General features: G+C 43.2%; 1 protein-coding gene across 1 annotated transcript in view; it reads left to right on the top strand.

Moving 5' to 3' along the window:
• PRDX5 (peroxiredoxin 5) overlaps window positions 1-23,408 on the top strand; it is a 33,284-nt gene that overhangs the window by 1,824 nt on the left and 8,052 nt on the right. The window contains exons 2-5 of the mRNA XM_075837271.1: window positions 1,984-2,118; window positions 2,905-3,036; window positions 8,674-8,712; window positions 22,298-22,362. Coding sequence (XP_075693386.1) covers window positions 1,984-2,118; window positions 2,905-3,036; window positions 8,674-8,712; window positions 22,298-22,362 — 371 coding nt within the window. The remainder of the gene's footprint in view (window positions 1-1,983; window positions 2,119-2,904; window positions 3,037-8,673; window positions 8,713-22,297; window positions 22,363-23,408) is intronic.

Genomic DNA, 23,408 nt, shown 5'->3' on the forward strand with positions numbered 1-23,408 from the left:
TCATAAAACGGCTGTGACACGGCCGCAGTAGGAACCATAGACCCCTTAATGGGGCTATTCACACGAACGATTTCTTACTTTTTTTTTTTTTTTGACGGCTCGGCAAACCCGGCCATCAAAAAATGGGACTTGCCCTGTTTTCGGCCATTCGCTTTGTCAATATATGGACACAGTGATGTCAGGCATCTCTGAAACAGCATCCCCGACGCTGTGGCCGGTGTTTCCGCTCCAGGCGAAGTCCCTACCTCCGGAAGGGGGGGCTGTGTGGCACCACCTCTGGGTGGGGGGGTGGTAGTGTGGCACCACCTCTGGGTGGGGGGGGTGGTTGTGTGGCACCACCCGTGGGGGGGTGGTTGTGTGGCACCACCCGTGGGGGGGTGGTTGTGTGGCACCACCCGTGGGGGGGTGGTTGTGTGGCACCACCTGTGTGGGGGGGTGGTTGTGTGGCACCACCTGTGTGGGGGGGGGGGTGGTTGTGTGGCACCACCTGTGTGGGGGGGGGGTTGGTTGTGTGGCACCACCTGTGTGGGGGGGGGGGTTGGTTGTGTGGCACCACCTGTGGGGGGGGTGGTTGTGTGGCACCACCTGTGGGGGGGGTGGTTGTGTGGCACCACCTGTGGGGGGGGTGGTTGTGTGGCACCACCTGTGGGGGGGGTGGTTGTGTGGCACCACCTGTGGGGGGGGGGTGGTTGTGTGGCACCACCTGTGGGGGGGGGGTGTGGTTGTGTGGCACCACCTGTGGGGGGGGGGTGGTTGTGTGGCACCACCTGTGGGGGGGGGGGTGGTTGTGTGGCACCACCTGTGTGGGGGGGGGTGGTTGTGTGGCACCACCTGTGTGGGGGGGGGGTGGTTGTGTGGCACCACCTGTGTGGGGGGGGGGTGGTTGTGTGGCACCACCTGTGGGGGGGGGGTGGTTGTGTGGCACCACCTGTGGGGGGGGGGTGGTTGTGTGGCACCACCTACAGAGGGAAGTGTGTGGCAAAAAATGTACAAATGAAATTCATCTGATTTTAAAACGGACAGGGAGAAAAATGGATGCAAAATCGGCCGGGAATAACGGTCAAAATCAGCTGTTTTTAACGGCCGACACTTGGACCCTGTCGCGTGAATAGAGCCTTAAAAAACGTCCCTGTGAGATGAATACATTGGGATAGTATTTCCAAATGATATTTATATTGCAGTTCTGCACAATTCGTCAATTCAGTTTCTTCTAAGAAAGGGTATTGTGTAATAAAATGCTTCACGTCACTAGGCTTTTCAAGAGCAAACACGGAAGAGTCACCTGATCCCTGTAAAATGACTGCTTCATAGATGATTCTGGATGTGACTAATGGAATAAAGTTCTTGGGAAACCCCCTGCAAGGAGTCTTTGTCGTTCTGCCACTCCTATAATTATTTGCATGTTGGTTTTCTATGTAGCTCTTGTAGCCAAGGAGAATTATAAACCCCCAACTTAGGCCTCATGCACACGACCGTAGTGGTGTGCACGGCCGTGATTTGCGGCTCGGACGGCCGCGGAGTGTGACCATGGCCACTTGCATTAATTTCTATGAGCCTGGACGGCAAAATACGGCCGCAATAAGACCTGTCCTATCTTTTTGCGGTTCAGGCTCCTGTGCAATGCACGGACCGTGGAAACCATTGAAATGAATGGGGCCGCAATTCACCCGCAGATTTGCGGGTGAGTTGCGGCCGAAAAAAACACGTTCATGTGCATGGGGCCTTTCATGTAATAGCTATAATAGTTCTTATATAGGTCTTCGACCAGATACATTTATGATAACATTAGGATATGCTATAAAAGTCTAATCAGTGTGGTCTGGCTCCTAAAACAAGAGCCGTGGCGGACTTCTAATCATTGTGCACATTTGGCTCCTGTGAGAGTTCATTGGCCTGATCCAGTCAATGAACCAATATTGTGTCTCACAAATGAGGCCAAAGAGGATCAGTGTAATCCATGTTCTTTCTGCATTTCTCTTCAAGGTTGGAGATCCTCTACCAGATGTGCTGATCTATGATGGAGGTCCTGGAAACAAGACAAGTGTCAGGGATGTGTTTGGTAACAAGAAGGGTGTACTCTTTGGCGTTCCAGGGGCTTTTACTCCAGGCTGCTCTAAAGTAAGTTGATGCTTTTATTCACGATGTCTCCAATGGGGGAAGTAAGGTGCACAAAACCTCAGCAAAGTAGTTAAACCAGTTGGCCAGAAGTTACTCAGCCCGCAGCTATCCCCTACGATTTTCTTGACATACGTGTTAGGTTCAGCGGAATATGCGTTTGTTTCTTTGGAGGGGCTAAAAATGAAAGGCTGCCCCCCCCCCCCCCCCCCAGTATAAAACAGGAATTGCCTTAAAAATCCATCAGGGCCACTCATTTTCAATTTTCCTTTAAGAATAAACGTCTGGCGGATCTGCCAACACTGTCTATGGCAAGTGTAAGGGAATTAGAAGGGGGGGGGGGAGACTGTTGTAAGAGTAAGCAGAGCTAACAGGTCAATGTGGAAATGAGTAGTGGCTTCAAGTGTTTTTTATTGCTAAATATGTAATAGGAAGAATCTTTCATAATCGGTGGAGTAACAGGCAATGTGACGGACAGCACTGAAGCAATTATTTTTACGAAGTGAATCTTGTTCATTAGTCATCACGTTTTATATTGGAAACTCCATGCAAGTTCTATCCCTTAGAAACACATATCACAATCTAAGATGTCAAATGGGTAAAAAGAACCTGAAATCTAGTACTTGCTCTCAACTGGTCCAGTGTCCCTAATGGGGAGTAGTCCTTATGCATGGTGACTCATCAATGAATGGGAAATCTACCAGTGAGCGTGCTCAGACAGGAACCTTAGGTGCAGATAACCGCGCTGGTGGTTGTGTTTTGCTATTGTCCTTCATGTTTTTCTCTCAGACGCACTTGCCTGGATACGTGTCTCAGGCTGATGATCTGAAATCCCGTGGGGTGGAAGTCCTCGGATGCATCTCCGTTAATGACGCCTTTGTTGTGAGTGAGTGGGGAAAAGTGCATGGAGCTGATGGGAAGGTAAAGAAAATGTTCTTATTTTTTTTTCTATCAGGGAAGTACTTGATTGTGCATATTTCAGGCCAAGAAAGGTCTATAGTAAGTTTCCTGTGCCAACTATGTGTCCAAAATGATTCATAATGTTACATGTTCTGCTGTGAAGTGCAAGAGGTAAAACGTTTCCCCTTTAGGCTATGTTCACAATGAGTTTTTTTATGCCGAAACCGTGCCGCAAAACTCGTCAAAAAATGGCCCGAAAATGCCTCCCATTGATTTCAATAGGAGGCGTCTTTTTCCCGCGAGCGATAAAACCATCTCGTGGGAGAAAGAAGCGACATGCGTTTACGTCTCTCACCTCCCATTGACTTCAATGGGAGGCAGAGAAAGCGTATTTCGCTGCGTTTTGTGCCCGCGGTGCTCAATGGCCGCGGGTGAAAAACGCAGCGAAAATCGGCGTGCAGGGAGAGGAAAATCTGCCTCAAACTTCCAAACGAAATTTTGAGGCAGAAATTCCACCTGCAAAAAACTCAGTGTGAACATAGCCTTAAAGCAGTTGTTTATTAAAGCTGTGCTATGTTTTTGGCAACTTTATTACATCCTGAAGTAGAAAACCTGCCCTCACTGCAATGCTTTGTACAGAGGTAGGTCTGTATTATATAGGGTATAGCAACATTTCAGCAGCTTTGACCTATTCCCCCTGCATAGAGGTACGGACACCTGGCTGCTTACACCAGCTGCAGCAAAGCCGCTAGTGACTAAAAATGTAGGACGATCAGCTGAATGCCGGGGAACCTGCTTTTAACCAGTTGAGACAACTGTTAAAACTGTTTATTGTCTAGAACACACATGCACAATACACATTCTCGGCATCCTAGTCCTACACGATGCATCTGTCTGGATTTTCAACTTTTGCGGTCTCCCCTATCTGCACTCCCCATCCCTTTAAGCTGGTGTTCAGTTGTGTGGCTTATAGGCTACTTCATCTCAGATTTTTTCTTATTATCGCCACGCCATACTAACAAGTTTGCCTACCCCTGCACTAGAATTTAGGACTATGATCGCTATGAAAGAAAAAAACAAGTTATCCTTCTGTCAAATTGTTAACAATTATTTTCAGCCTTTTCTTAGGCTTTGTTCACATCTGCGTCGGGACTCCGTTCATGGATTCCGCCTGAGCTTTCCGTTAGGGGAACCCATGAACAGAATCCAAACTGAAACAAGCGGAAATCATAGGTTTCCGTTTGCATCACCATTGATTTTAATGTTTGTAGGAAAAAATAGTGGGATTTTCGGAGGCACCGCTAGTAATAAAACTCCATTTTAGGCAGGAGGTATAAATAAAAGCCTTTTTAATTATTTTTTGAAACCAAACAGAACTTGGAAAGCATACATTTCTGAAACATGATAAAATGGATCTGACCGTTTTCGGGATACGTCTGCAGATGATATTTTCCCTGAAGAAGGAACTAGTCCCGAATCAGATTTTGACGGAATCCGTACCGTAGTCGACTGCGCTATTCATTCCTTCTAAACGACGGAACCCTTGCACAATGGTGACAAATGGGAACCATTTGCACCAGTCCGTCACCATTGAAATCAATGTTGATGTAAACGGAAACCTATGGTTTCAGTTTGGAATTCCGTTCATTGGTTCCCCTGATGGAAAAGCTCCGACTGATCCCATGAACGGAGCCCGACACAGATGTGATCGAAGCCTTAGCTGTATTGTTTTTTTTGGAATGCTGGATGACGGCTTTTATAACTGCTATTAAGGTATCGCTGCAGATTTTCTGCCTTTTTTCTTTCCTGCAGATTTAGCGCCAAGCATTGATTTTTAGCAACGCCTATGTGCACCTGCAGTTTTTACTGTGTTTTCACGGCGTAAACGCTGTACAAGATTCAACGTGAATATTTTTGTGCAGAATTTATGCTCCCTATTAAATGGAGTCTGTCACCAGAATGTCAGAGTTAGGGTATGTTCACACGCAAACTGCGTCTGAAATTACTGAGCGGTTTTCAGGTGAAAACAGCTCCTGAATTTCAGAAGTTTTTGCAAGTACTCGCGTTTTTTGCGGCGTCCATTACGGACGTAATTGGAGCTGTTTTTCAATGAAGTAAATGAAAAACTGCTCCAAAAACGTCCAAAGAAGTGACATGCCCTTCTTTGACGCGGGCGTCTTTTTACACGGCGTCTTTTGACAGCGACGCGTAAAATTACACCTCATCTGAACAGAACATCGTAAAACCCATTGCAAGCAATGGCCAGATGTTTGCAGGCGTAGTGGAGCCGTCTTTTCAGGCGTAATTTGAGGCGTAAAACGCCCGAATTACGTCTGAAAATAGGTCATGTGAACATACCCTTAAACTAGTACCAGGGTATTGTAGAGGAGACTAACCTGTTTCTAACATTTATTTTCAGTATTTGCTTACTGCCTCCTTTGTAGAGAAATAAGTTTTATTAAGTTTATGCTAATGAACATTTATGTGCAATGAGGGTGTTTCCATTGCACCTAAATGCTCTTACTTCGCTCCCAAGTTGAACGTCCCTCCCTCCCTCCCTTCTTACGTCGATTGACGGGCCAGGCAGTGTAATCAGCACGTTCATTCCTGGCCCCATACTATATGTAACGCGCGCGTGTCCCTGCTCTTCACTCGGCACATGCACAGTACAATCTTTCTGTTCAACTTGCTAATCGGCAGTACTGCGCATGCACCGAATAAAGAGCAGGGACGCTGCGCATGCGCAGTACTGCCGATTAGAGCGTTAAGCAAAAACATCGTACTGCGCGTGCGCCGAGTGAAGAGCAGGGGCGCGCACGCGTTACAGATAGTATGGGGCCAGGCATGAACGCTCCGATTACGCTGCCTGGCCCCTGTCAATCAATGTAAGAAGGGAGGGAGGGAGGTTCAACTTGGGAGCGAAGAAAGAGCATTAAGGTGCAATGGAAACACCCTCATTGCACCTAAATGCTCATTAGCATAAACTTAATAAAACTTATTTCTCTACAAAGGAGGCAGTAAGCAGAATCCGGACATAAATGTTAGAAACCGGTTAATCTCCTCTACAATACCCTGGTACTAGTTTAATATGGACATTCTGGTGACAGACTCCCTTTAAAGTCTATCGGCCAAACATGCAGCATAAATTCACATGCTGCAGATTTAAAAGCGCACCGCAGAACACTTCCTGCATTTTTCCTCCGCAGCGCGTCGCTGAGATTTTTAAAATCTCATTCACTTTGCTGCTACTGTAGATGAAGCGGAATTTCCGTACCGATTTCAGTTTTGGAAACTTAGAGTCTCTGTCACAACTTTATAAGTGCCCTATCTTGAACGTAATGTGATTGGCAGCAGTGTTTTTTATTTAGAAAAACTATAATTTTTGACGGAGTTATGACCTATATTCGCTTTATGCTAATTTTCTCAATGGACAAGTGGGTGTGTTTTACTATATGACCAAGTGGGTGTTGTGGAGAGAAGTGTATGACGATGACCAATCAGCGTCATACACTTCTTCCCATTCATTTACACTGCAGATAGCGATATAGCTATATCCCTGTGTGCAGCCACATACACACATACTAACATTACTGCAGTGTCATGACAATGAATATACATTACCTCCAGCCAGGACGTGATGTGTATTCAGAATCCTGACACACACACATCATGTACAATATAGGGCACTTATAATGTGGTGACAGAGCCTCTTTAACAGCGTTTACGCTGTGTGGGAACCCAGCCTTATAGCTTTCATTTGGAGTTCTCACACAGCTTTCCCAAAAAACTGAGCAGGAAATCTGCATAGTTTATACTGCAGTACAGTGCCTGCGCCACTGTATAACTGGGCAGATTTACCGTTTAGGCTTCTGGGATGGGAGTACAGTCAATGTGGAAGCTGTAATAGTTGTCAGTTGGACTACTGCCCAATCCTGTCCAAACAATGACTGCCGCTCTCCCAGGTCATGCCACTGCTGTCAGGACCTTTGAAGAGAGATAAAGAAGTGAGATGTTTGCATTCCAAGAGTTAAATAGTGATCAGGCAGGTAGCGTCTTGTGTAACGCCGGGATTTGGCTGCCCTCTACTGGTATGGTTGTGTAACATCAGTGTGCTGGGAGCTCTGCTTTACCAGGGTTATCAGCCCTTAAACTCCAGAAAATAGATATTAAGAAGATTATGGGATCTTACATTTTATATCTTCATTGTCCTGTAATAGCTGGCGTCATTCCGTATTCATTTTATAGAACCTTCAGAGAGAAACTTTTAACAGAATATTTTACTTTTGAGCAATATATTAAATTATTTCACAAATTAAAGGGGTTTTGCACCTTCTGACAACTGATGACCTATCCACTGGATAGGTCATCAGTATATCATCGGTGCTTGTCTGTCACCCTGACTCTGCAACATTAAACCGCTCCGGTGGCCCGCGGGTACCGGATGTTATGGCACATAATGCTATGTACGGAGCCCGGAAGCACTTGACTCCGTACATAGCATAGCGGCCGTGCTGCGGGTCTGCTCCTGTTCACTTGAATAGGAGCAGTACTGCAGCTCGGCCGCTATTCCGTGGCCGGAGAGCAGTGCTTCCGGCATGTACGTCCAGTGCACGAAGACACCGTACCAGCTGATCTGTGCGGGGTTTGGGCGTCTGACACCGACAGATCATGAGATCTGGTGGATAGGTCATCAGTTGTCAGAAGGTGGAAAACCCCTTTTAAGGGGTATTCTAGCGTGCGGACGAAAAACAATAGATGTCGGATTATAAAGTATATCGGGTTATAGGACTGATTTTAGTATATAAAACCTGTTTCTAAGTGTGGAAGACAAACTAAAAGAAAATGTACTGCTTTCACTGTAATCAGAGGAGTCTCATTATTGGTCATCTTCACTCCTGGATGAAGGGATCCGTCATTTTTTATTTATTTATTTGGATGAAGGGGTAATAAGCACCTGCCTGTGCGTTGTTGCCTCTTAGGCTCTAACCAGCCATGTACCGGCTATAGTCTTTCTATAAGACGATACTTTGCTCTGTACGCCTCTCCGGCGCTGATTTGCTTTTTTCGGCTCCCCTCGAAGGGGCACCGCAATCAGCCAAGCTTTTTAGTCACTTTTGTTCCAGTGATCAGTTGGGGTCTCGGAGCACCGACCCCCCCCCCCCCCCCAACCAGTTTTGTGAAGCGGTAGTAACCGTTTAAATGAATTTTCCAGTACTGTGTACTTATTTTTGAGTTCCGTAATTTTTTTTCTCCACATCCAAAGCTAAATTCGAAATTCTGATTGTTTCCTTTTAGCAAAGAGTTCACGCGACAGAGCTATCCTATTAGGTCACATGACTGTAAACTAAAATCAAGAGCAACCATCAGGTTTATTGATTTCACTTTAGATGCAAACAGAATAAAAATGTAAGACTATATATTACGATTAAGTAAAACTTCCAGTATATGCCCCAGAAACACACTTAAAATGAGGATCTTTGAAATAAAGGTGTATTGTCATGCAAAAGCATCAGCCATGTTACGTTATTGCAGCCTGTTTATGGGGCCATTTGGAACCATATTTAAGAACGTTGCCGCATCTGCCAGGAAAATGATCAGATAGTAATGATATGTATATTAAGCTTTTATCAAATGATTAATAATGTCATTCTCTTGTAGGTTCGGATGTTAGCGGATCCCAGTGGAGACTTTGCCAAGGTAAATGCTACGAATCTTACTTTTCTCTAGTTATTTATAGGTTGTAATGTCTGCGATCTAACCACCTCCTACAGCCCTGCGTACAGTACATATAGGGGGCACTAGAAAATAAGATGATCCGACCTAGAGGCAGCGGATTGTAATTCATCTTAAAACCAAAAATTTAATTGTCCATTATAAATAAAGCAGCCCGCATATATAATTTGATAGCAGCATATTTTCATACCTATGACACTTATTCGTATAAATATCTTAAGGTTCCTCTTGAGCAAAGTTATTGAAGCCGTATTGGTTCTATCAGGACTCCTGTTTGGGAAGCCCTTCTATGAGCCAAAGTGGAGAGGCAATAACAAACAGCGGATCTTGGGCTGTCCTTGCGTTACATGAGCAGCCATCCATTGCCTGGCTGACTGATGAGACAACCCCAGCTTGTGCTATGAGGCGGGGGCTCTCTAAGAGCATAACACACAGAGCCATCAGTACTCATCACAACCTGCGTCCCCGTTTCATGGGATTACAGGGGGAGAGACCTGGTGTTCTTTATCACATCCTGCCATTTTAATGTAAAACTTCGGGCCGATTCACACGAACGTGAATTGCGTCCGTGCAGGCCGCGTGGTTTTCACGCGGCTCGCATGGACCAAAGAAGCATATGGGGCAGTACAGACAGTCCGTGCTTTTTGCGCAGCGTTTGTCCACTGCGTAAAAAGTGCGACATGTTCAATATCTCGGCATCACGCACCCATTGAAGTGCGAACTGGCTGTTTCGCGCAACAGCTGTCAAAAGGATGAATGTAAACAGAAAAGCACCACGTGCTTTTCTGTTTACAAACCTCCAAATGGCGTGTCATAATGATGGCGGCTGCGCGAAAACCACGCACCCGCGCATCATATGCTGCTGCCACACGGAGCTGTCAAGTGGCTTTTGCGCAGGCAGAACGCCGCGTGTTTTGCGTGCGCAAAAACGCCACATTCGTCTGAATCAGCCCTTAGGGTATGTACACACAAAAAATAATAAACGTCGGAAAATACGGAGCTGTTTTCAAGGGAAACCAGCTCCTGATTTTCAGACGTTTTTTTTAAGCAACTCTATTTTCGTTGCAATTTTTTTACGGCTGGTTTTGGAGCTGTTTTTCTAGAGAGTCAATGAAAAACGGCTCCAAAAACGTCCCAAGAAGTGACATGCACTTTTTCGCTGGCGTCCTTTTACGTGCGGTTTTTGTAAAACAAGGCGTAAAAAAACGCCCCGTCGGAACAGAACGCCCTATTTCCCATTGAAATCAATGGGCATATGTTTGTAGGCGTTCCGCTTCCGTACTTTCAGGCGTTTTTGGGGACGTTTACGGCCCGAAAAACAGCTGAAAACACTCCGGGGGAACATACCCTTACTGTTAGAAAAACAGAAGCCATAAAAGAGCCTACTTTGTTTTTAACCCTTCTTTTTTTTTTTTGCTATGCGAGATGTATAGGAATAAAAATAGGTTTATATTTCCTTCCACTCCCATTTGGAGAGAGACCATAAGCAGGGGATACAACCAACACAACTTTTTTGTTGAAAAATGCCTTTCTCGTTAAATTTTGTTCCACATATTTTATTTGAAATCCATAGTTTCAATATTCACATTTTAGCTACAAAAGTGCCCTTACTAGGGTGGACAATTGGATTTGGCAGTTTTTTTTTTTTTTTGTTTTTCAACTGCAGTTGTTAATGTTTTTTTAAATTTTTACAACAAATGACAAAGAAGAAAAAAAAAAAGGTAGAAGAGTTGGACTGCAGGCATACAATGTCAACATCTGCACAGTAATCCGAAACTGATCAGAAAATATATCTATTAGGTTTATTAAAGGACTTTCCTCCTGTATCATATGATCTTATTCAGGAAGACCAATAATTCTAGATGTCTACGTTGATTTTGCATCTGCAGCTATCTTTCGTTTAACTCAATAATTATGCAAAAATTAAAAACAAAACAAAAACCATTACTTAACCCCTTCCCGACCACCCCTCATAGATTAACGGGCTGCAGCACTGGTCCCTGTGCCCTCAGCCCGTTAATCTACGCGTGCTCCTAACGGAGCGCACAGGCACTCCCCGTAGCCTGGCATCTCAGAGTACGGGCTGCTACTAGCAGACTTCGTACTGGTGGAAAACATTGGGTCGGATCACAGCCGTGATCCCTGCCGATTAACCCCTTAAATGCAGCGATCAATAGCGACCGCCACATGTAAGTTGTTCTAGCAACATCGACGTGGCGTGATTGCGGGGGCCTGTTGTTGCTATGGCAACCGAAAGCCTAACAAAGGCTTCCGGTCTACCATCTAGGGAAGGCAATTCGGTCTGGCCAGAGGCAGGACCTAATAGGGATGCACGATGCATCGAAACTTCGATACTGTGCATCCCCAAACAGTTCGATACCGTTATTTCATGTATTTCGATACTTAGCTGTGCGGCCGCACAGCTAAGTATAGTAACACGAGAATGTATGGGAGCGGGGCTGCGGCTGTGTAATACAGCCATTTCCCCACTCCTGAGTCCTGACAAGTGTGCGCGGTCAGGATGATGTGATGCGGCCGGCGCTGCACTAATGAGCGGAAGCAGAGAAGACAGAACATGGCGGGCGCACTACAAAACACCTGCATGTTCTGTCTTCGGTGCCTGCGCCGCCGCTTATTACTGCAGCGCCGGTCTCATCACCTGACGCTGACAGCGCGCACACTTGTTGTCAGGAGCGGGGCAATGGCTGTATTACACAGCCGCAGCTCCGCTCTAGAACGCCGGAGTTCAAAGAAACCGCTCATCTCCGCCACTATTCCCCTGAATGCTGCGATCAAAGCTGACTGCAGCATTCAAGAGGAAGTAAGATGTGAGAATCCCTGTGACGCGATTGAGGGACATACCATATAAGGGCAGACAGCAAAGGGTCCATTGAAGGACCCCAGTGCTGTCTTACCATATTTCCTGTTAGGGCATACTTAGTGCACAGGAAGTTGTTAGGACATACCTATCAGTACACAGGCTAATGTACTGCCATTATCGATATATGCCAGTACATACAATTTTAAAAATAAAGTAAAAACATAAAGCAATATGAAATTTTTAAAAAATACACATACACCTTTTTTACAATAAACACTAAAATAAGTCTCTACATACAATATACACATTCTGTATTGGCTTGGCCGTAATAACCTGCATAACAATTTTTATTGCGTCATTTATGATGTCTACGCTGTAAAAAAAATAAAAATAAAAGCTGCTATTTTTCACTTAGGCCTTATTCACACGAACGTATAATACGTCCGTGCTACGCGCGTGATTTTCATGCGCGTCGCACGGACCAATGTTAATGAACGTTGCCGTTCAGACTGTCAGTGAATTTCACTCAGCATATGTGCGCTGCGTGAAACTCGTGACATGTCCTATATTTGCCCATGTTTCACGCTGCACGCACCCATTGAAGTCAATGGGTGCCTGTAAATCGCGCTTGGCACATGGAAGCACTTCCGGGTGCCGTGCGCTACTGTAGTAAAAACTATGAATGAAAACCGAAAAGCACCACGTACTTTTCTGTTTGTAAACATAAAACCAGAGTGTCATCATGATGCCGGCTGCGAGAAAATCACACAGCCGCGCACTATATGCTGTTGACATACGGACCTTTTGCGTGCGCAAAACGCTACGTTTTTTGCGCGCGCAAAACGCACACGCTCGTGTGAATACGGCCTTATTGTGAGGCTGTGATGAATTTAACCTCCATGTGCCTAACATTAATAGTAATTAACCTTGCACATTAACCCATTATGACTGGGAAACATGATGGGGTTAATTACTATTAATGTGAGGCACATTCAAAATTCATCACATCTCGCGCCTCACATCAGAAAATGGAAGAACATTTTTTTTTTTTTTTTTTTTATTACTGTTGGCAAAGTATCGTTTTGGTATCGAAATCGCAATACTAGTCAAAGTATCGGTATCGAAGTCCAAGTTCTGGTATTGTGACATCCCTAGGACCTAATATGCCTCCTGTCAGTGTGAAACTATTGCAGGGTATTCTAACAACGATCCAACAGTTGGATCTTCAAGTCCCTAGTGGGACTAAAAAAAAAACAGTTACAAAAAGTTACAAAAAAATGTATAAAAGTAAAATGTCAAAATAATAAAATGTAAAAAATTGCCCTTTTTTCCCTTTATAAATTCCTTTTTATTGGAAAAAAGATAATAAAAAAAAATAAACTGCATAATTGGTATCGCCACATCCTTAACGGCCTGAACTATAAAATTATAATGTAATTAATCCCGCCCGGTGACCACCATAAAAAAATTTATTTAAAAAAAAAGATACTGGTATCGCTATTTTTGGTCACTTCAGCTCCCAAAAAATTTCATAAATACGGATCAAAAAGTCAGATGTACCAATAAAAACTATAGTTTGTTCCGCAAAAAACAATCCCCCACACAGATTTCTTGATGGAAAAATAAAAAAGTTGTGGCTCTTAAAAATATGGCGACACAAAAACGAAATAATTTGTTTAAAACCGTGATTTTATCGTACAAATGCCGTAAAACACAAACAACCTACACACATAAGGTATCGCCGTAATCTCATCGACCCACAGAATAAATTAAATGTCATTTATAGCGCACGGTGAACGCCATAAAAAACAATAGAAGTTTTGACGGCCTAGTTGCACTAAATTCAGCAAAAAAAACGATGGGATCAAAATGTTCACTATACCCCTAGATAAATTATTTTTAGGGCTGTAGTTTCCAAATGGGGTATTTTCTGGGGGGGTGTCCACTGTTTTGGTCCCTCAGGGGCTTTGCAAATGTGACATTACACCCAAAAACCAATCCAGCAAACTTGAGCTCCAAAAGCCAAATAGCGCTCCTTCCCATCTGAGCCCCGCCGTGTGTCCAAACAACCGTTTACCACCACATATGGTGTATGGTGTATTGCCGTAATGAGGAGAAATTGCTTTACAAATCTTAGGGCGCTTATAATTGATAATTTCTACGTTTTATTGGAAAAGATTTAGATTTTCATTTTTATGGAGTAATTCCACTAAAATCAGCGAAAAACCTGTGGGGTTAAAATGCTCACTGTACCCCTTGATGAATTCCTTGAGGGGTGTAGTTTGCCAAATAGTATCTTTTTGGGGGTGTTTCCACTGTTTTGGCACTACAAGACCTCTTCAAACCTGACATGGTGCCTAAAATATATTCTAATGAAAAGGAGGCCTCAAAATCCACTGCTTCTGAGGCCGGTGTTTCAGTCTATAAGCGCACTAGGGCCATGTGGGATATTTCTAAAAACTGCAGTATCTGGGCAATAAATATTGGGTTGCGTTTCTCTGGTAAAACTTTTTGTGTAACACAGAATTTTTTTTATTAAAATGGATTTTCCGACAAAGACATTTGTACATTTCCCCTCTACTTTGGTTTAATTCCTGTGAAACACCTAAAGGGTTAAGAACCTTTCTAAATGCTCTTTTGAAAACTTTGAGGGGTGCAGTTTTTAAAATTGGGTGACTTATGGGGGTTTCTAATATATAAGGCCCTCAAAGCCACTTCAGAATTGAACTGGTCCCTGTAAAAATAGGTTTTGGAAATTTTCTTGAAAATATGAGAAATTGCTGCTAAAGTTCTAAGCCTTGTAACGTCCTAGAAAAAAAAGAGGTTCAAAAAACGATGGCAACCTAAAGTAGACATATGGGGGATGTTAATTAGTGACTATTTTGTGTGGTATTACTATCTGTTTTACAAGCAGATACATTTAAATTTAGAAAAATGCTAATTTTTGCACATTTTCTCTGAAGTTTGGTGTTTTTCACTAAAAAATACTGAATTTATTGATCACATTTTTCCACTAACCTAAAGTACAACATGTCACGAGTAAACCATCTCAGAATCGCTTGGATAGGTAAAAGCATTCCCAAGTTATTACCACATTAAGTGACCCGTCCGATTTTAAAAAAAATCAGCTGCGTCCACAAGGCCAAAACATGCTCAGTACTGAAGGGGTTAATGAAAGCTCACTGCCTCTTCTACCCTATGCTTTCATTATGTGGATTACCTAGTGGCACGGTTAGTTCCTTGTCTGCCCCTCGTCACCTCATGTCCACACCAATAATTACTTTTGAAACAAATGGTGGACTGGAAGCATATATTTCATTTTTCTATAACATGACTCGGAAAAGGGTTATATAGCAACCCCATAACTTAAAGAAGTCTGCCACTTTCTTTTCTTGCGTTGGGCTGCCTCTATCCATTCAGTTTTCTTGAGTATGCAAGTTTATCTAGGAAAAGTCAGAGGAAGGTTATCTGGGGTATCGTCCAGACTTGTGGAATTGCCTTCCAGCTCAATGCTGCAACTAAATGAAGCAAGCAGATATCTAGCTTATTAACGTCAGGAGTGTCCTTATCGACACAACGAAATATTGCCCTGACACGCTCAAAGGGGAATGAGGTAATCAGACGTGTGGTTGTAAATGTCTTTACTCTGTTCCAGAATAGTTGTATTTCCATAGATGGTATAAATTTGCTTCTGGGAGACCACAATTAAAGCAGTGGGAAGTAGTATACAGTCCCATCCTGCATCCCTGCCGCGGTGTGAGATCGGCTCCATGTTTCACCTTCCTTATATTGTGCTGAGGGTGAGAATTAATCTGCTCTTTTTATGGCTTTTAGTGTCACTGGAGGGGTTAGTGATGGGTCTTCTCTACGCCATTTGCTTAGGTCGGTGTCTGAGGGACTATAATCCAAGGAAGAGTGCAGGTAGTTGTATAGTCAGGACGTCAAGTCTTTAGTTTCGATTTAATACCCTAATCACAAAGCTTTGGGCCTGCATGTAGTGCAAAAAGGGAAATAGTTTTTGTGGGTATTTTACTTGAAGGTCCGTCAGAGGGAGCATTTTTTTTGTTTGTGGAATTTAGTAAGTGCCTAAGGCCTCATGCACACGACCGTAGCCATGTGCACGGCCGTGATTTCCGGGTCGGGCGGCCACAGAGTGACAGCCGTGAGCTGCCCGCAAACCGCCATTACTTTCAATGAACTCGGACCGCAGAACAAGGCCGTAATAAGGCTTGCCCGTCCAGGATCCGAGGCCATGCACAGACCGTGAAAACCACGGTCGTGTGCATGGCCTCATATGAATTAATGGGGCCGCAATTCTCCCGTGGATTTTCGGGGGAATTGCGGCCGCAAAAGCCTGTTCATGTGCATGGGGCCTTATTGAATTTATACCTCAGGCATGCCCTTTAGAAAAGTTCTGGAGTGATCTGCCTTGTTGGATGGGTGGATTAAGTGTCATGAAGAGATGTAGAGTAGTAAACGTTTTGAATGCTTTGGTAAATTTTAAAAAAAACAACTCTCTTCCCAGTTTCTCTGCATCATCATAAATAGTGGGTTGGTCTTTTGCATTTTCCGGCAGTTTATTATATGGGAGATGCAGAAAGTTCAATTGTAAAATATATTGGGTATATATTTGGTCTAATATGACGTCGGTTGTGCCCAGTCTGTAACAAATCTGGTTAGCGCAGCATTAGGTTTTGTTTTTTTTTTCTCTTTAAACTCGTTTTATTTAAAAAGAATATTAGTTTACAGCCATATGAACTATAAAAGATACAGGACAAGTGTCCCTATAAATGTGACCAAGCACACACAGGTGCTGTATATAAGCGTATAGAATTGCATCAATATAGAAAACATAACTGGCTAGTTAAGGTACAAAAGGCATAGAAGACATCAAAGTGCACATAGTATAACATACTTACAAATCGGCAAATATGCAAGAGGTGCGGGAGATCAACACCAAGCAATCCGAGCAGTGACTATCTCCCCACTCCACCCACCAGAGCATCCACCGCCAGATCTAGATCTCCGGAGGAGTAAGCCGTTTCTGGAGATTTGCACCATGAGTCCCAAATTTTATTAAATTTGTCAGGGCAATTTCTGTGTTTGAATATAATATGTTCATACGAAACAGTAGAATTAACAATGTGTCTCCAAATTGCAACATTGGGAGGACGTCTATCCATCCACCGTATAAAGATGCCTTTACGAGCCAAAAACAAAGTCTCACGCAAAAAGATTTTTGTATGATAAGGCCATATAGGACTTAATGAGAGGACACATCCACACCATATGCCAAACATCTGCTGGAGCGTAAGAGCATTTAGGGCAAGAAGGTTCAGGAATGCAATTCATCTTAAAGGTGTCAGAGATGCTTGATGAATATAGCGCAGCATTAGGTCACTGCCCTATATTGTTTACCCGTTTACCTTGCAGATCTTCTTAACCGTTGTCTAAATCTTTTGTTGCATATGGTACGTAAAAGCCCCTTCTGACTAACTTCTGGTTACTCCACATACACACGGACACAATTCTCAAGTGTCCTAAAAAGACAACACCTAAGAATGAAGCCAATTAATGGTCACGGAAAAAAGGGCATTTTGGCTGTTTTGGGGTTAACCCCTTCCCGCTCCTTGACGTACTATTACGTCATGGCAGCTGTATCGTTCGCGCTCCATGCCGTAATAGTACGTCTCGGGAGTAACGGCCGTTTCGGCCGTCCTCCCGACACATACAGGAGATGTGACAGCTGCTGTCTTGTTCAGCAGCTGTCACAGCTCCTACAGCGGGGACCGATCGCTGTGTCCCCGCTGATTAACCCCTTAAAAGCCGCGTTCTATAGAGATCGCGGCTTTTTAGGGGTTAAGCTGCCATCGCCGGCCTGCTACGCGATAGCGGCCGGCGATGGTGACTATGGCAACCGGACACCAAACAATGGCGTCCGGCTATGCCATAGACGGAAGCCTAGTGGGTCCTGACAACGTCAGGACCCACTATGCTTGCTGTCAGTGAGTAGCTGACAGTTCTAATACACTGCACTACGCATGTAGTGCAGTGTATTAGAATAGCGATCAGGGCCTCCTGCCCTCATGTCCCCTAGTGGGACAAAGTAATAAAGTTAAAAAAAGATGTGTAAAAATAAGAAAATAAAACTTTTAAAAGTATTAAAAGTAAAAATCCCCCCTTTTCCCTTATCAGTCCTTTATTATTAATAAAAATATATAAACAAACAAATAAACTATACATAATTGGTATCGCTGCGTCCGTAACGGCCTGAACTACAAAATTATTTCATTATTTATCCCGCACGGTGAACGCCAGAAAATAAAATAATAATAAACCGAACCACAATCACAATTCTTTGGTCACTTCACCTCCCAAAAAATGGAATAAAAAGAGATCAAAAAGTCGCATGTACCTAAAAATGGTCCTGATCGAAACTACAGTTCGTTACGCAAAAAATAAGTCCTCGCACGGCTTTATTGATTGAAAAATAAAAAAGTTCTGGCTCTTAGAATAAGGTAACACAAAAAGTGAATGATTGTTTACAAAACGTATTTTATTGTGCAAACGCCATAAGACATAAAAAAAACTATAAACATCTGGTATCGCCGTAATCTTATCGCCCCGCAGAATAAAGTTAATATATCATTTATAGCGCACGGTAAACGCTGTAAAAAAAAACGAAAAAAAAAACAATCGTACAATTGCTGTTTATTAGTCACCACGCCACCTAAAAATAGAATAAAAACTGATCAAAAAGCAGCATGCATGACATGAAAACTATAATGGATTCCTGAAGGGGTCTAGTTTCCAAATTGGGGTCACTTTTGGGTTGTTCCCAATGTTTTGGCACCACAAGACCTCTTCAAACCGGACATGGTGCCTAATAAAAAAGAGGCTTCAAAATCCACTAGGTGATCCTTTGCTTCGGAGGCCGGCGCTTCAGTCCATTACTGCACTAGGGCCACATGTGGGATATTTCTCAAAACTGCAGAATCTGGGCAATACGTATTAAGTTGCGTTTCACTGATAAATCCTTTTGTGTTATAAAAAAAATGGTATAAAGAGGATTTTCTGACAAAAAAAAAATTTACATTTCACCTCTACTTTGCTCTAAATTTTTGTGAAACACCTAAAGGGTTCATAAACTTTCTAAATGCTGTTGTGAATACTTTGAGGGGTCTAGTTTCTAAAATGGGGTATTTGATAGGGGTTTCTAATATATGGGCCCCTCAAAGCAACTTCAGAACTGAACTGGAACCTCAAAAAATAAATAAATGAGGCAATACTTCGCTTCTTACATTATACTGATAATGAGCCGTGCCCACCCCGAGATGACCTCAGTTTTGACCGTTTGTATAAACGGAGACCCCTATTAGACCGTTCCAGTGCCCGGTTTTCCCAAGCATACACCCCCGAGAAGTGTATTTCTATTTATGAGTCCCTGGTACATTTTAAAGGGAGGGTTCAATTCCGCGAGTACCTGCCGGGTAAGAGGGCAAGGTATGGCGTGAAGATGTATAAGCTGTGAGAGTGCATCAGGGTATACCTACAGGTTTAGGATATATGAAGGAAAGGCCACCCCCAAACCAGACTGCATCCTGGACTACAATAGGTACATGGGAGGGATGGACTTGTAAGATCAAGCCCTGAAGCCCTACAGCGCCATGCGGTGTGGTATAAGAAGCTGGCCGGGCACATCATACAGATGGCATTGTACAATGCGTACATGCTACGTCGATGTGCAGGCCAGACGGGAACTTTCCTGGAATTTCAAGAGGTGATTATCAAGAACCTAATCTTTAGGGACCAAGAAGGGGGGGCACCCAGTACTTCTGGAAGCGAGCCCACACGCATCGTACCAGGGCAACACTTTCCAGGAGAAGTTCCCCAAACTGGCAAGAAGGGAAAAAGTCAAAAGAGGTGCAAAGTCTGCTATAAGAGGGCGATAATGGATGACACAATATATCAATGTGACACGTGACCCGAATAACCAGAGCTCTGTATGAAAGTGTTTTAAAATTTATCATACATCCCTTGGTTTATAATTTACCCCAATTTTACTTACCCTGATGCACTCCGCACAGCTTATCCCCCCTCGTCTTTCCCCTCTGGGCCCTGCTGTGTGTCCAGGCAGCTGATAACAGCCACATGTAGGGTATTGCCATACCCGGGAGAACCCACATTACAGTTTATGGGGTGTAGGTCTCCGGTCAAAATGCTCACTACACCTGTAGATGAATGCCTTAAGGGTGTAGTTTTTAAAACGGGGTCACTTCTTGCGGGTTTCAACTGTACTGGTACCTCAGGGGCTTCTGCATACATGACTTCGCACTAGAAAATCCCCAGTAGGCCAAATGGTGGTCCTTTCCTTCTGAGCCCTCCCATGGGCCCAAACGGCAGTTTATCACAACAAATGGGGTATTGCGGCACTCAGAACAAATTGCGCAACAGAATGGGGTATTTTGTTTCTTGTGAAAATAAGAAATTTTCAGCCAAAACTACATATTATTTGAAAAAAATAATTTTGTTTTCATTCCCAGCCCAATTCAAATAAGTTCTGTTAAAAAACTATGGAGTCAAAATGGTCACAACACCCATAAATGAATTCCTTGAGGGGTGTAGTTTCCAAAATGGGGTCATTTGTGGTGGGTTTCTATTGCTTTGATACCTCTGGGGCTCTGCAAATGCGACATGGCACCCGAAAACCAATCCAGCAAAATCTGTACTCCAACAAACATATAGCGCTCCTTTCCTTCTGAGCCCTCCCATGGGCCCAAACGGCAGTTTATCACCACAAATGGGGTATTGCCACACTAAGGACAAATTGGGCAACAAAATGGAGTATTTTATTTCTTGTCAAAATAAGAATTTTTGAGCTAAAATGACATATTATTGGAAAAAATATATTTTTTTTTAATTCCAGCCCAATTCGAATAAGTTCTGTTAAAAAACTATGGAGTCTAAATGGTCACATTACCCATAAATTAATTCCTTGAGGGGTGTAGTTTCCAAAATGGGGTCACTTTTGGTGGGTTTCCATTGCTTTGATACCCGTGAGGCTCTGCAAATGCGACATGGCACCCGAAAACCAATCCAACAAAATCTGGACTCCAACAAACATATAGCGCTCCTTTCCTTCTGAGCCCTCCCATGGGCCCAAACGGCAGTTTATCACCACAAATGGGGTATTGCCACACTAAGGACAAATTGGGCAACAAAATGGGGTATTTTGTTCCCTGTGAAAATAAGAAATTTTGATCACAAATGACATTTTATTGGAAAAAATGAATTTTTTTTCATTTCAGAGCCCAATTCAAATACGTGCTGTGAAAAAACTGTGTGGTCAAAATGGTAACAACAACGCTAAATGAATTCCTTGAGGGGTGTAGTTTCCAAAATGGGGTCACTATTGGGGGATTCCTACTGTTTTGACACCTCAACACCTCTTCAAACCTGGCATGCTGCCTAAAATATATTCTAATAAAAAAGAGGACTCAAAATGCACTAGGTGCTTCTTTGCTTCTAGGGCTTGTGTTTTAGTCCACGAGCGCAGTAGAGCCACATGTGGGACATTTCTAAAAACTGCAGAATCTGGAAAATACATATTTAGTAGTGTTTCTCTGGTAAAACCTTCTGTGTTACAGAAAAAAAAATGAATAAAATTGAAATTCAGCAAGAAAAATGAAATTTGCAAATTTCACCTCCACTTTGCTTTAATTCCTGTGAAATGCCTGAAGGGTTAAAAAACTTTCTAAATGCTGTTTTGAATACTTTGAGGGGTCTAGTTTTTAAAATGGGGTGTTTTATCAGGGTTTCTAATACATAGGCCTCACAAAGCCACTTCAGAACTCAAGAGGTACCTTAAAAAAAAGGCTTTTGAAATTTTCTTAAAAATATGAGAAATTGCTGTTTATGTTCTAAGCCTTGTAACGTCCAAGAAAAATAAAAGAATGTTCAAAAAACGATGCCAATCTAAAGTAGACATATGGGAAATGTGAACTAGTAACTATTTTGGGTGGTATAACCGTCTGTTTTACAAGCAGATGCATTTAAATTCTGAAAAATGCAATTTTTTCCAAATTTTCTCTACATTTTGCAATTTTTCACCAATAAACACTGAATATATCGACCAAATTTTACCACGAACATGAAACCCAATGTGTCACGAGAAAACAATCTCAGAATCGCTTGGGTAGCTTTAAGCATTCCGACGTTATTACCACATAAAGTGAAATATGTCAGATTTGAAAAATGGGCTCTGAGCCTTAAGGCCAAAACTAGGCTGCGTCCTTAAGGGGTTAAATAAATTTTCTGTCCTATTAAAGAGTTAGTACGGTCCACTGGAAACTTCCACCTTTCGGCAGAGTAGTCTTGGGATGCCCATTCTATCCCTGGACCCAACCCTCACAATAACTGGGGGACCAAAGGGGTGAGATATCCTGTGAATATGCCATTAAATGTAAATTGATGGAGTACCCCTTTTTAATTGTAGTGATACATCTTTTGGTGTTCTTGAGTACACACTAAAAAGATCTATAAAAAAATGTAGTTTTTTTTTTTTACTCTAAACAGCGTTGTATATTGTGTTGGCCTGTTTTCTACACATGGGTTATGTTACGTACTTGCAGTGTTTGTCTGTATTAGCTTACACTCACCACTGTCCGGTTCTGGCTATCTGTGGCAGGTAAAGGCCAGTAATGGTTTACTATGTATTTTTGCTCTTAGGCTGCTGGATTACTGCTGGACAAAAAGGAGCTGGAAGATCTCTTTGGAAATAAACGTTGCAAAAGGTGAGTTTGACTGGAAATGAGGAACTGCATGGGTGTTTTTTATGTTTTCAACCTATCACTGTTTAGCAGCAACTCCTGTAGCTGTATTTATTTTTTATTATTTCATTTTAATATATTAGACAGCGGAACAATGAATTTGCCTGGGCAGCACAGAGCTTCATAAACCATCCAATATACATATATAGGAAACTAGAAAGCAAGCCAAAAACACAGAAGTTTAAGAATCCAGCTATGAGCAGTGCTTCATCCCTTTTGCCAGGTTAGGCTAGAGCTGGACATATGCATTAGATAAGTCAGCCGAACCTGCTAAATTCAGGGGTCCCCATCTTTCCCCCTGGCGGCAGATGTTAAAGGGGTATTCCCATCTTGGACATTTATGGCATATCCACAGGATATTTCAGAAATGACCGATAGATGCGGGTCCTGCCTCTGGGATCTACCCCTATCTCTAGAGCAGGCTCCCGTTGTACCTTGCTCGACTCCCGCTGCCTTCCAGTCACTTCCTGATTAGGTGGCTGGGAGATACGGAAACAGCTGAGCTCGATGAGCTACGCTGTTTCCGTAACTCCCATAGACGTGAATAGGAGTAATGGAAACAGCGTAACATGGCAAACGTTGCTGTTTCCATAGCTCCCAAGTTTCAGAAACTGCGTAGCTCGCTGTGCTACGCTTTTCCTTAACTCCCACTCACTTCTATGGGAGTTGCGGAAACGGCGTAGCCCAACGGGCTCGGCTGTTTCCGTAACGCGCATCCACCTGATCAACAAGTGGTCAGGAGGCAGCAGGAGCTAAGCAAGGTAGAACGGGGTTTAGTGGGAACCGCATCTATCAGAGATGTATAGCATATCCTGTGGATAAGCCATTAGGTCTTATCTACACGACTGTGAAAAACGTCCGTCACACGGCCGTTTTCAGAGCAATGATGTTCTATGAGTGTATTCACACAGCGTTTTTTTTTTTGTTTTGTTTTTTTGTTTATTTTTTTTTTTTTTTTTAACGGCCTAACGGCCCCCATAGAAGTAAATGGATCTGCTTTTAACGGCTGT

Source organism: Rhinoderma darwinii, chromosome 9 (assembly GCF_050947455.1).
Source record: "Rhinoderma darwinii isolate aRhiDar2 chromosome 9, aRhiDar2.hap1, whole genome shotgun sequence".
Taxonomy (NCBI): Eukaryota; Metazoa; Chordata; class Amphibia; order Anura; family Rhinodermatidae; genus Rhinoderma; species Rhinoderma darwinii.